Consider the following 13,556-nt stretch of genomic DNA (forward strand, 5'->3'; position numbering starts at 1 on the left):
GTGGCAATGGCCAACGTTGAGATTTGTCTTCGTATTCGTGAAAATTTATGTTGCCAGATTTTGTCACCTAAGACCTACGAGCAAGCATTAGCACATTCAATACTTTCTTGAGCAAAAAACGGCTAATATAACGTTTCAAATTGTAGCGCAATATATACGCGCTACGGCCCTTTGCTTTGAATGGCCACACGGTGGCCATGACACGAGCGTCTGCCCTGGCCATGTTGTGCACGATCGTGTCTGGAAACCCCTGAATTTTGCTCTCCCTCTGTACATACTAGACCATTATACGTACCTGCACCATTCTGGCAAGCCTAAGGGAGTCTTTTGTGATGTTTCCCTTGCATAGTTTGCACGAGGCCCGGTTACTTTTGGCATATTCTGCCTTGTACGCCTTTCCTTCGTCGTCTGCCATGCTGATTTTTGCCGCCTCTTGCACACGGTACGCTAACATCCCACAATGCACTGCGAAACCTCCAACTCTAAAGCTTTTATTCAGGTCATCAGTTTACTTGAACTTGTGTACTCTGATTACTCTGATGAGAGGTAGCATTGTAGATCGACCCAAGGAGGTTGAACCTCCTTGATGGACCGGTGAAGTCTTTCGGCAGGATGAGCAAAGTATCTATGATTGCTGTGCTCATTAGTACTTGTACAAATTATACATATGGTGTGCTCTCAGTTCATTTTGTGATTCTGAAGAAGAATGACGGAAGTCACTCAAAACGTCCGGAAGTTATCTCTGTTGTTTATCCAGTAGTAGACTTTGATTTGTCTTTGAATATATGGTGTAAGGCCCCATGAGTCAAATTCCTTTTGAATTGGAGAACAGTTAAATTTTCACTATTGTATGGGGGAAGGAGCAGGTTGTCAGATCAAAACACTTTTCCCTTGCCATCCCTGACTCCAAAATATTTTCCATACCCCTCCCCATGCTAAAAAAAAATGCAATCCTTCCAGCTTCTCCTCCAATGCACCAGCCCCCCCCCCTCCGCCCGCAAACCTACCAAGACACGGACAACATCCCAACCACCCGCTGTCATACACCACATTAAAAGTCTCATCCAATTTTATATTCTGTACTATTAGACCCACTTTCAACCAACCAGCAACCTTTTTTTTCAGTTCCCAGTGGGCAGCAGTGACCGGACCAGCAGCAGCCATTTCAATCTAATCATTGAGATCATCTATGATCCAAACAGATCAGCTTCACTAGTAACTTTGCAAAAGGTATTGTTCTAAGTTATGTCTTTATTATAAAATAGCATGTGGGGTGTAGGGATACACCATAGCAGCCAGAAGTTTTCCATCTTCAGAAGAAACCCAAGCAAATTAGAGTAATGTTGAAGGTTTTTCTTAATATTAAAGCTTAAATTTTCATTTCATAAACATATAATGTCAGTGTATCCTGCATTTTTCTCTACTACTACTATCATATAAAGTTTAATCTATTTGAATGTGCCTGGCCCTGGTAGTGTCTGTGTAGTGGATTAATGATACAAACCACTGCTCTACAAATTAACCTGTTTCAGCAGCATCTGCTTAAAATCATACCATGTCATGAATAATGGTGCATTGTTGACTTATTCATGACAAAGGCTATAGTGATCAGTACAGTAACTATCCATGAGAGTACAGCCTAGAAGCAAGGACATTCTACAGGTGATGGAAGCTTCTTGCTAGAAGGTACAAAGCTTTTCAGTCAATGACAGATTGTTACAGCAATGTACTGTAAATGCAGAAACTTTTGCATTGATTTTATTTCCGTGGTTTTTGGGTGACCTCTGATCACAAAACCATCGGTCCAAATGTGTTTTATAGTTCTACTACACTCTAGAATTGTCTCAACTGTGAACCTCAAATACTTATTTTTTCCCCTGCTGCAAAATAAAACCGCTGCAAAGGTAAATGCATTTACAGTATTATAAGCAGAGCACATGTCTAGAATAAGCTTACATGGTTGGACAATACAATTCATACCCTTGATCGTATGCCCACAAAATTTCTTCCAGAATTCATGAAACTCACCAATGTTCTAAATAGGAAAACACTTCCACAACAGATGCCAGATTTCCTTGACATTTTAAAACATAATGCAATCTTAGTGCCATAATGCTTTTTTAATGTTCAGACAATAAAAAGAAAGGCGTAACAGAAGTGTGTCAAAAATAATCTCTATGGCAGAAGAATAGAAAGCCTACACACTGTGTTTTTTCCCTAGTAAATACAATGACACAAATTAAGACACACAAGAGCTATACTGGATTACAGTTACGAAAATTTTGTTGCATCAGTGTTGACAGAAACCATTAACCCTCCCAGTGTCAAGTTTAATCAGAACTAGGCATTACAATTAGCCCATGATGCAGCAATGGTTAAAACACCCCTGTTAATACACATTACCTTCATTTATCTGAAGCTCTATATACGGAGAAACCCACTTATTCTATGGTTGTAGTTGTATGGAACAATTTGGAAGAAAACACATAATGTACAATGCATACATAGAAAATGTTTACCTGAAAATTTTTGTTTGACCAAAAACATCCAGACAGCTGAGTAATAGCTTACTTTCACCTCTTCCCTTGTGATCAAGTCTATTCTATGTTGCTGTTTTCCATATTTAACCTTCCACAATGTTCATCTTTGTACAGGAACTATTCAATGATAATGGCAAGCCCATTCATAAGTATTGCTGCAACAGATAGATGTACATTTCATTTAAAATGCTCCAAAGCAATTTGTACCATTGTCCAGTACAACTGTACAAGTATATTTAGTTACCTTTATGAATAGCATCCCAAGAATTTTTTAAGAGGTCAAGATGCTGAATGAACAAAACTCACAATGCACATTTTAAAAGTCAGGATAATGAATACAGAATAAAGGGTAGTAATCTGTGGTTCATTTGGCATTCATTCATCCTGTCTCTACCACATGTAAAATCTTTTTGTTTATATTATAACCTACAACATGGAGAGAGCTACAGTATTTTTGTTTGCACAGTAGTATCACCTACTTATACATAAACCACCCTGTTTAAAGTTGCCTCTATGATGCAGTTCTGAAGTAGCATGTTCTACAAGGTTGCTGAGCATTGAGACATTTCAGATAGAATAAGACATCTTCTGGTATACTTTACCATGAAGAAAAACCAATGTGCAGATGTCATTCAAAAAATAACTTAAGGTACAGTATTTTGGTGGATTAACTTTCCTAACAAAGAAGTACAGATATCATGTTGTTAACAGGTGTTCCTACCACACAATATAGCCAACTGGAAGAGCAGCTGGGAAGTTTCCAACTGAATAGACAAGTGGTGGGACAGTACTGCCTGGTTTTCTTATGATGTCACAATATCTGTCCCATGACCTTTCAACATTTTCTAGCTTTGGTTGCTTCAACAACTGGCAACAATACTTTGTTACTTGTAAAAACGTTACTTCACACCAAGGAGGTTAGACCTTCTTGTTCACACAAGTTGATAATTGCGATGCAGTGGTTGATGTCTTTTTCCTGTAGCCTTGTGGCGACTAATGACTAAGTTCAAGTAAGAAATGCCTCATTTGAAATGCTGACAGTGATGCATAAACAATACCCACACTGAAAAGTTGGCACAACATCAGCTTTTGTAAAATGAAACCTATTGTGACAGGTTTTTGCCCATATTTCCTACAGCAGCCTGTATATGGTATTATTGGCGATCTAGACGAGTGATTGCCTCTGCAAGGAATGAATAGTCTCCCACTATTTGCAGGAAAGTCTAATATAAAAACTATGTACCATTGATTTGCCAAGGATAAACTGCATTGGACATGAAATCTGCAATGAAATAAATCTTGTAATACATTTGGCTTGGAAAAAAATGAAAATAAGAAGCTAACCAAACTTTTACACAATCCTTTAAGCTGAATAGTAATTCATGTCATAAGCAATTGTAACAAGTGCGAGTCCCACATATAATATTGTGTATTAAGCAAAATACACCAAACAATCTGTAGATACATTGTCCTGGACTGCAGGAATTTGAGGAAAGTCACCAGCCTTAACATTACATTATTCAATCAAATAGTGACACATAATTTCTCTACACCTAAAAAGATGCCTATATCTAATTCAGGTGACTCGTCATAAAGTATGCACAATCTTATTGCCATGTGTTGACAGAAGGTTTGTATATTAGTCTCCTTTATGGCACTACATTCTGAAAGCCCCACACCTTGTGGGCTAGGCTGTAATGAATGTAAGTAGGCACAGTTTATACAGCCTTCAGTCAATATTACATTTACAGCTTCTGCCAAGTCTATTCCTTACTGTTTTCTTCACGGCTATGGCCACCTGCACCAAGCTGTATCACATGTACTTGTCTCATAACTTTGCTCATCTCATCAGCTATAATTGCTATCATATATATATATCTTCATATATATAAATGTATATATATATATTTGCAAGTAAGCCTTTTGGATAGCCTAGGCGATGGAGGTTGATGAGGGAGAGCATCAGGTGCACCTGAACTGGCTACCAGAGGAAGAGTAGGAGAACTTCTCAAAATGTGGCTTCTCCTCATCTATGGTGTCCAAAGGAGCTGCAAGAGAAAACACCAGTGTGTCAGATGACTAACGCAAGTCTGGCTGGAGGGGGCCAGTCAGTCTACATTGGGGGCCTTCAGCATCAATGGGGTAAAATCAACTTAAAATAAAACCAAACTGATACAAATTAGGGGAAAGAAACAAAACTAAACAAGGAGAAAGGCATTTATGTTGGGAGTAGTGATGACAGAGATACCAGTAGTGAGATTACGGTTTTGAATGAAGTTCCATATTCTTAAAGATTGCAGATGGTGTTTGTGATGTCTTTTACAACCAAGACTTCAGAGCCATGCACCAAAAATTTCACTCTGTCTCTGACATCACTACTTTAATCTGTTGATGAGTTTGCTCACATTGGGGGCAGGGGATGGGAACACTTCTATCAGGTACGACAAAAAGGACTGCCAGAGGAAGAGTATGAGAACTGTTCAAAGTGTGGCTTCTCCTCATCTATGGTGTCTAGAGGACCTGCAGCAGATGTAAAAACACACATGTTGCAAGTAACAAACTAAATGATTCAAAGCTCTCCTTACTAATATTGTACTTATCCCTGCAGAACATTAAAAAAAAATAAAGATAATCAAAATGTAATTTTGCCAAGGGTTGTTCATATTAATAACATATGCCTCATTCATCTGACAAATTTTTCTGGCTAAAACGGGACACTTAGGCTTAATTATGAGATCAATGTTTGATTGAGAGCAATGCAACACCACTTCATTTTCCACTGAAGATGTACTTACAAGATTCAGTAGGTGGTGTTAGCTCCACAGACTCCCCTGTGAACTCCTTATCAAAGTAGCGAGTATCTGTGTCTGATGACACCTGAGGCTTGAATGGTGGTGTCAACTGAGGGACAAGAAAACACCATGCAATAATTATACAGAAAATTGTGTCTTAAATTGAAAGAACATTGCAACTACTATATTTTGACAGTGCTTTAAGAGCAAATCAGCATCTTACAAATCACTCTGTAAGGAAAGGATCAACTGTATACAGGATGAGTAAGAAGAAAAAACAAACCTTTCTTTCATACACATCCTGCCAGTTGATGTCTGCAGTAGCAAAGAAGGGATGTTCTTTCACATCATCAGCATCCCTGATGCCTCCACCAAGTCTACAACAAAAACAAAAATCTTCATTTGCACAGATCATCTACATAATACCTGTATGTAAAGCTTTATTGTAATCTGATTGTAATCAATTTCAATGATTCCATATGTTTTCTACAAGTGGAATATTTCAATGCCAATGCTCAGTGCTTAAACGTCTAGAGGTGCTACCCTTGGTTTCTGACGAGAATGATGATACCTTTGCTTGGGATCCTTGATGAGCAGACCTGACAGCAGGGACTTGGCGTTCTCTGTGATATTTCTGGGAAACCTTGCCTCCTCCATCAGGATCAGTTCAAACAACACCTCGTGGTCCTTATTGTAGAATGGCAGGCGACCACACATCATCTCATACATGACCACGCCCAGTCCCCACCAGTCCACAGGGCGGCCGTAGTCATTATCCTCCAGGACCTGCAGGAGACAAACACGTGGCAAATTTATCCCACCATCTGTTGAAAGATCTGAAGCATACGACTGCTCATCAAACAAAGTGCAAAACACTATTACTACACTTACACAGCAACTTGCATACTGAGAAGACGTGGATTAATATCAGCTTCTTTACTGTCTTTAATTTTCAACAGTATCATGAAAGCATGGACGAACCTCTGGTGCGAGGTATTCAGGTGTGCCACAGAACGTCTTTGTAGTGGAATCAAATCTCATGTCCTCTTTACACAGCCCAAAGTCTGTGATTTTGATGTGACCATCCTTGTCCAGCATCAGGTTTTCCAGCTAGGGACACAATAAGGTTTTGAGCACACATACATCAATGCTTGACAAGAAAATGTTCAACGTTGGATGACATATCATTCCAAAATAACATGTTAGTTGGATTCCTCTCCTGTGTTTTTCCTAGTGATGTAGGATGTGTTGATGCATCTTTAGTCTACACATGAATACTGGAATACAGAAATAAGACCTTGGGCAAATGTAATGAATTAACCAACTTGTTCCAAGCCTTACCTTCAGGTCTCTGTAGATGATGTTGGCCTTGTGTAAGTAGTCTAAGGCTGACACAATTTCTGCTCCATAAAATCTTGTTCTGTCCTCCGAGAACACCCGCTCCCGAGATAAATGGAAAAACAGCTGAAAGAAACCAAGGGTATTTCAAACAGCAGCAGCTACACTGTATCTCCATTACTATACTATAATTGTATATGTATGTTTCCATCAGGTCTCAAGATGTACATAATGCAAGTTTAGAATAATTAGTCTGGTGTGCATACCCAGAGTTGTTTGATTTCAAATATCTTAGTCTTACCACTAGCAGAGTTCTTTTGTAGGATTAGGCTAGTGTATGGTTAAAAGTCAGGCAAAAACTGCATATTCATGACCAAAGAAGCCTTCTTGTCACACAAAGACTTTTACACACTGGATGTGTAGAAACTGGATTGTTGGTACAGCTGTATGACATCGCACTGAACAAGCATACATATCTCCAATCTTACTTACCAGCTTAAAAACAAAACAATAGGAAAGAGATGCTTACCTCTCCCCCATTTACGTATTCCATCACAAAACATAACCTGTCTTTTGTTTGGAATGAGTACTTCAAGGCCTGCAGATAGAAATGAGCAAAGTCAGCAAGATAACACCAGAAGTGCTGGAATATATATTTAGAAGGGTCTAACTTTTGCTTACAATCTACAATGGGACTGGAATGCATACTATACCCTATTCTATGATGAAGAAAGCAGACAAAAAATTCATTTATTATGGAAATAACCATAGCAACTATTTTTTTCCAATAAAATTTCATTTTCCAATAAAAGTAAACTTACAACATGCATTAGCCATGACTGAAGTAGAACTGATACAAAACTATTTCACTCTGAATGCTAATTCTGTGCTGATGTATCACAGTCAAAACAAGCTGACTCACAGTGAGGAAAGGGTGCCTTGTTGTTTGGAGGACCCTGTTCTCTGTTAATGTGTGTGCTACTTCATCCTGAGGGAAAAATTACAATATCATTATTACCACACACTGCTCATTTAACTCTTGAATATTACACCACTGATGGAAAATTAATAAGAAAGTAACACAATGTCCCAGTTTGAAGAGAATTTATTTTCTTCTCCATAGGTCAAATCTTTTCCACTAGAAGTTACTGAGTTTCATACATGAACTCACCTTTGCTACAATTACTTCCTTCTTCAGAATCTTGATTGCATACAGACCACCATTTGACTTTTCCCTCACCAGAATCACCTTCCCGAATGTTCCCTTTCCTAGAACCTTCAGGAAGTCAAAGTCTTCTAAAGTCTACAAGGGAAAAAGAGAGAAATCAATAGTTTGTGATTTTGTCTTGTGGTTGTGCATACAAAATTAGCCATAATAAAGTTTGCTGTTGACTTTACAATTATGGCTTTAGATATTCAATCACACCATACTAAGAGAATCTTGTATTTATTCTTGAAATATTGATATGTTGATAAAACTTGAGGATTGTCATTGTATCGTGAATTTATCAAGTCTCAATTCTACAATGTAATGAGAACATAAGCAACTGTACCACTTTATGTGAGGCGGCACTGCCCCCTGAGCTGGAAGGTCTGCTGTCTGAGGAGGTGTAAGAGTTGGTCAGCATGCCTTCCTGGGACTCCTTACTCTTCATATCCTCCTGTTCCTGCAGCTTGTCTGCCACTGACTGGATGGCCCTGATCCAATCCTCCCTAATAGTGCAGATAACACGTATGACATCTACCTACAAACAACATCCATGTACAGCCGAGCGGCATCACTATTATTTGGGCTTATTGCAAAATAGGAATGTTGAACACGAGTCAAGGACTGCTGCAAATTTTGGTTATTTCAATATACATGTTAATATCTGGAAAAGGCAACTTTGCAATACAGTATTAAAAACAATGTATAGTGTTGTGTAAAAAAATGTTATGAAAGATGTTAATATAGTTGGAAAAGCAATACAAATGTGGTATCCATGAGCACATTATAAATGATATAAGTCATTTGGAAAAAGGTAACGAGTTTTGAATATGTTTTACAGTTAACACCACAATGACAGGCTATATTGCTGATACATGTAGTACATGTACGTCCAGTCTTTACTTTCATGTAACCATTACACAACACCCGTCACAACCCATGACTACCACAACATGTTATATAACACAGGATGTAACATTATGTATTCATAGACTTTTATGTTGTCAAAACATACAAAAGGTTGCAAAGTCACGGTGCAATTTAATATGCACAAAAGCCTCGAGAAAGAAAAAGGCAGCATATATCTGTTCCAGTACATGTTATGATTCAAAACATGAGGGCAGAAGGAAATAGCCAGAGGGCAAATTCCTGACAACCTTTGAGCTGCAATCAAGAAACTTAATTCTTAACCGTATATAATACCATTTGGTTAGCATTTTGTAGCCTTGTGATGGATTTTAAAATGTTGACAACCAAAGAAGAAAAATATTATTTGCCTTTAAACCTGTAGATTTTTTCAGTTTGTCATGAATCTTAAATTCAACCTTGTACAAGACATAAACAAGCTTTAATAATAATATACCCTGTAGGATACAAACTGCTAGAAACTCACCTCTCCTCAGGTGTGTCGACATGGAAGGTTCTCTCAATAATGGTGGTCCACTGTAGACATCTGATGATGAACGTGTTGGGGCGGGGTTTCTCAGTCTTCATAATCTGACATTCTGGACAGACAGGGATACAATCAAACAAAGTTGTAACAAATGGGGAACAAGTGTCTGGTTGAGTTGGATTCAATCCAAAATTCCAAATACTACATAAAGAAATGGTACTCAACTCTATTTGCAAGCATACATGTGTACCTCATTTCCTAAGACATGAGAGATGATAAGACCAACTACACCGAAAGTATAGAAGCTTTAATTTTGATGATGGAGGAGTACTAAACTCATCTATTTCTGACTCTCATCATGGGTATCGATGGTTCTCTCAATAATGGTGGTCCATGGTAGACATCTGATAATACATGTACTAGGGACATTCTTATCTACTTCCATTATCTCTAGATGCCAAACGAAATTCACATGTGTAGCAGTAGACAGCCAGACTAAGGCTGTGGTTATGCTGAGTCCTCCACACAAGATGATAACCTACTTGCTACAGTGAAGTTGTTCAGAGGATCGTTCATGTTGGATGGGTGTGGCTTCTCTTTGTAGCCAATGAAAGACCCGTCTGTCTTCAGGAGAAAATAACGTGGTCTCCATGTTTTGATATATTCACCTGGAACAATAACAAGTATATACACCAGCATTTAACAATGTTCCAACCATATCTGCCACCAGTCCATGTCTATTGCAGAACTACAATTTCAATCATGCATGATTGATTGTACATGAGTGATATATCGGATTATTCAGATACCACTCCAGAGTTGGACAATCTCCATATCAAACTTGTAAAATCAATGTTCGTTAGCTGATATAACAAAACACATGTTACAATATGTCACACGATATACTGAACAAGCAATCCTCTGTCAATTTTTTCAGCATATCTTTCTTTAATCTCATTATAGTCATATGTTTGGTTGTATCAGCAATTCTAGTATCACATAGTCAGTTTCAAGCAAATTTTCTTTTGTTTCCTGACTCCCCTCATGATTGTGCTCTTTGTCGCACTTTGTCATACTCATTTGATACTACAAATTTAGCAGAAACTCCAGGTACTAAAATCAGAAAGTCTACCTTCTCTAAATGCAGACATAAAGACAAAACTATGATGAAATCCTATTATATGTTAATCAGGATATTTCTACAATTTACAAATGTATTTTTTTTATACTTTTAACAATCTGACTTGAACCAAATCTTGTTTTCTTTGTCTGTAACAGCATTCAATTCCTTTTTTTGTTAGACATACATAATTCAAATGGTGGTGATGTTGTTTTTCTCTATGGCATAATTCCTGTAAGTGTTACATAACCATAGTCACTAGAAATAATATAGAATTCAATGCGGGTGTAAGAAATAAGTACATGTAGGTTGGGTACCATGATGTGTGTCCAGCTGGAGGTCATCTGAATGGACTGACTAGTCTGACTTACTAGAACTGTGCAAACAGCCCACTTTACTTAAGTGACTCGGCAAGTGGACCATTCAGTCTTCACATACCACACAGGCATACGGGACACATATCTGACTATTACTGCATCACAAGTCATAAGAAATTAGCTTCAAAGATAATCTGTCAATTTGCACAACAAACTTAACCATGTCTATGACTCAATATGAGGAAGGAGATAAGAACACCAACACATTTGAATGCCACACAAGTTGTTATACAACTGACACTCTGCCATATATTTATATCATAATTAGTATTATACATATATCAACAGGAAACAAATCATCATCTTACGTAGAACATCAAAATACATTGTACATGGCATATCATCATTAAACAGGAAGCTGCTATTGATGGAAGGTCATTAAATGTTATGCAATGTTTGTCAAAATGTTGGGTGTGGTACAGAGTAAGACATAGCTTGACAAACACTGTGTGCTTTGTCTTCACAACAGTTCTACTCAAACACTTTGGGCAGGACCTAGACTAGAGTGACTGGTCAGACTACCTAACAAGTTTGGATAAACTAATGACCATAAAAGCTTGGCAGATGGCATAAGGGTAATGACAACAGGAAGCTTTAAAATGATAATGCCACTAAAAGGGATTAGAAAGATCTTCAAAATTTGTCAAAAACAGTGTAATTGTGTGCATCAACTGACAGGGATGAAAATAAAACCCAAAGGGAACCCCAGTTGTTCTGTATTTTAATACTATTTTCAACAGCAGTTTCTCGTGCAGTCAATCTCCAACAAAACTGTCAAAAGCAAGTTATTAGTTGTAAGCAACCAATTTTATTAAACTAAAGCAATATTTCACATATCTTTCCTTTTAATGGCAGTTAAGTATTAACAAGTTAAAAATGTAAGTGGTTTTAAACAGTATCGTTCAGTAATTTCCAATTTAGCACACACCCAGACAAAAGTGCCTGTTACTGTAAACAACTTGGTACATCCATGCACAGGTATATTCTAGGCCTTATTGATCATAATATGAAAGGCCATCATAACACGCTCCTTCTCATTTGATCTTCTGTACTTGAAACAACTATGAGTGTAGCAATGCCTCCCTGGTACCATGTGGCCCAACAAAACAGCCCTCTCACACGCCAGGGGAATTCTTGGTATGTGTGTTGTAAGCTGTCCCACATGCCTCACCTCTCTTGTGGAGCCAGCCCTCCCTGACCATGACCGGGACCACCTGCACTGAAGTGTCGCTCATGGTCGTCTCCACAACCGGCTCTCATACAATACAGTCCGAACAGTCTTCTGCTTCACCTGGGCAGTTAAGGAAGTAACCTAAATAAGGACAAATTATGAAATTATGCCCTAACCAACCTATTAAAGTTATCAAATGACATATCACATGGTTTTCACGAATAACTGCTGGAGTAGAGTCCCTAATAAAATTTGGGACGACACAATTTAAGAGAACGGGCGTCTGTCTGTTTTGGAGATGCATGTTGTAGGCATGGGCGATTCACGGAAAGTACACGTCTGTCTGGACCAGACCTAGGCATACACTACTGTCTAGCCACGATGCAACTTGAACATTTGCTGAATAAGTTAGTGTGGCCGGTTGCCGAGAGAAGCAATCAACATGCAAACCTATGCTTTAATATGTACAAGTAATAACCAAAGCACCATCCTTACACACAAAATGAGTTTCACATTCTGTAGATCTCGAATTTTGGCACCACAAACCAAAGCTTTGTTAGTATGTAACGTTACAGGATGTGACATGACAGAAAAACATGAAGTTCTCCATCGACACGCACACACTTCCATGCCCATTTTCAAAAATATAGAGAGACCCTACCTTCCTCGCCAGTAGAAAAGGGTACTCCTCCCTTGTGCAGCTTCAGTGTCCCTAGTTACGCACAATTATAGGAAGAAAGAAACGCATAAAATAAAGAAGGTAATGTTCCGTATTCTTCCTTGTTTTCAGTTTCAGGCGTGATGACGTCATGAGGGTAATTAGTCGAATCGCCGATGGCATCTAAACGCTTTAATGTAAAGTTTATAAAGAAATCAGAGACCGCGATTGGATATCAACGTAAACGTCAGCATGAGAGAAGACATTAATATAATTATGTATATGATTAGTTATCCAAAATGGAAGAAAGTGAGTGCATGAGGTTATTCAGCGACATTAAAATGAATATTGCCATGTCTGCGGTGTACCTGTCTACGAGTAGCCGCTAGGCATGATGGGCCACTTTCCGTCTGGGTCACCAGTGTCCCGGATAAGTGACCCAGACGTCTGCCCTCTTGGCGCCAAAATTTAAATATTTCAATATTCTCATCGCGTAAAGCTCCATGGACCAAGTAGGGTGGTTTACTAGCTGCTGAATGTTTTTAACGAACAGCATTATATACTAATTTTGTTTCATCATGTTATGTATTTTTTTCCATGTAAGGCCACACCAATTTAAATTCCTGGTTAACGGATTCGCCGCTTCATTTTTTTCTGATTTGCAAATAAAAATAAAAATTCAGAATCAACTGCAAAATGCTCATATTTTGCCCTGAACAGTTGAAAACAGTCCTTTTCTTCCTAGTTGTTACAGTTATTCCATCTTTAAATGCAGTGGTATCATTAAAAGTTCAAAATTCATTGTTTAAGTTTAGAACCAGCCTGTTGTGTTAACTTCATGGCTCCTATCGTACCATTTTGGGCCATAATAGGATGCCTAGGCCTGTTTTTATTTTAATTTTTTTTCACCCGCCCGCTCCATTATTTTTCTAGAAAAATCCGTTAACCTAGAAATTAAAT

At 38.2% G+C, this 13,556-nt stretch overlaps 2 protein-coding genes across 4 annotated transcripts in view; both read right to left on the reverse strand.

Moving 5' to 3' along the window:
- LOC109465748 (poly [ADP-ribose] polymerase 1-like) overlaps positions 1-452 on the reverse strand; it is a 20,805-nt gene extending 20,353 nt beyond the window's left edge. For both annotated transcript variants that reach the window (XM_019763171.1, XM_019763169.1), the window contains exon 1: positions 296-452. In XM_019763171.1, coding sequence (XP_019618730.1) covers positions 296-415 — 120 coding nt within the window. In that variant the 5' untranslated portion in view covers positions 416-452. The remainder of the gene's footprint in view (positions 1-295) is intronic.
- Positions 453-1,233: 781 nt separating this feature from the next.
- LOC109465749 (RAC-gamma serine/threonine-protein kinase-like) lies at positions 1,234-12,851 on the reverse strand. 2 transcript variants are annotated; one of them, XM_019763174.1, is made up of 15 exons: positions 12,600-12,851; positions 11,939-12,058; positions 9,813-9,938; positions 9,271-9,382; positions 8,224-8,383; positions 7,842-7,973; positions 7,593-7,658; positions 7,200-7,268; positions 6,674-6,796; positions 6,314-6,442; positions 5,904-6,118; positions 5,616-5,709; positions 5,336-5,441; positions 4,946-5,060; positions 1,234-4,588 (listed from the first exon to the last, which is right to left on the reverse strand). In XM_019763174.1, exons 2-14 carry the CDS (start codon positions 12,000-12,002, stop codon positions 4,975-4,977), a joined length of 1,482 nt encoding a protein of 493 aa, XP_019618733.1. In that variant the 5' UTR covers positions 12,003-12,058; positions 12,600-12,851; the 3' UTR covers positions 1,234-4,588; positions 4,946-4,974. The 2 variants fall into 2 exon arrangements, with proteins under 2 accessions (XP_019618733.1, XP_019618732.1); XM_019763173.1 differs by having other exon boundaries at positions 11,939-12,079; positions 12,600-12,850.
- Positions 12,852-13,556: the final 705 nt, after the last annotated feature.

The sequence above is a fragment of the Branchiostoma belcheri genome, unplaced genomic scaffold (genome assembly GCF_001625305.1).
Source record: "Branchiostoma belcheri isolate BF01 breed outbred unplaced genomic scaffold, Haploidv18h27 scaffold157, whole genome shotgun sequence".
In the NCBI taxonomy this organism is placed as follows: Eukaryota; Metazoa; Chordata; class Leptocardii; order Amphioxiformes; family Branchiostomatidae; genus Branchiostoma; species Branchiostoma belcheri.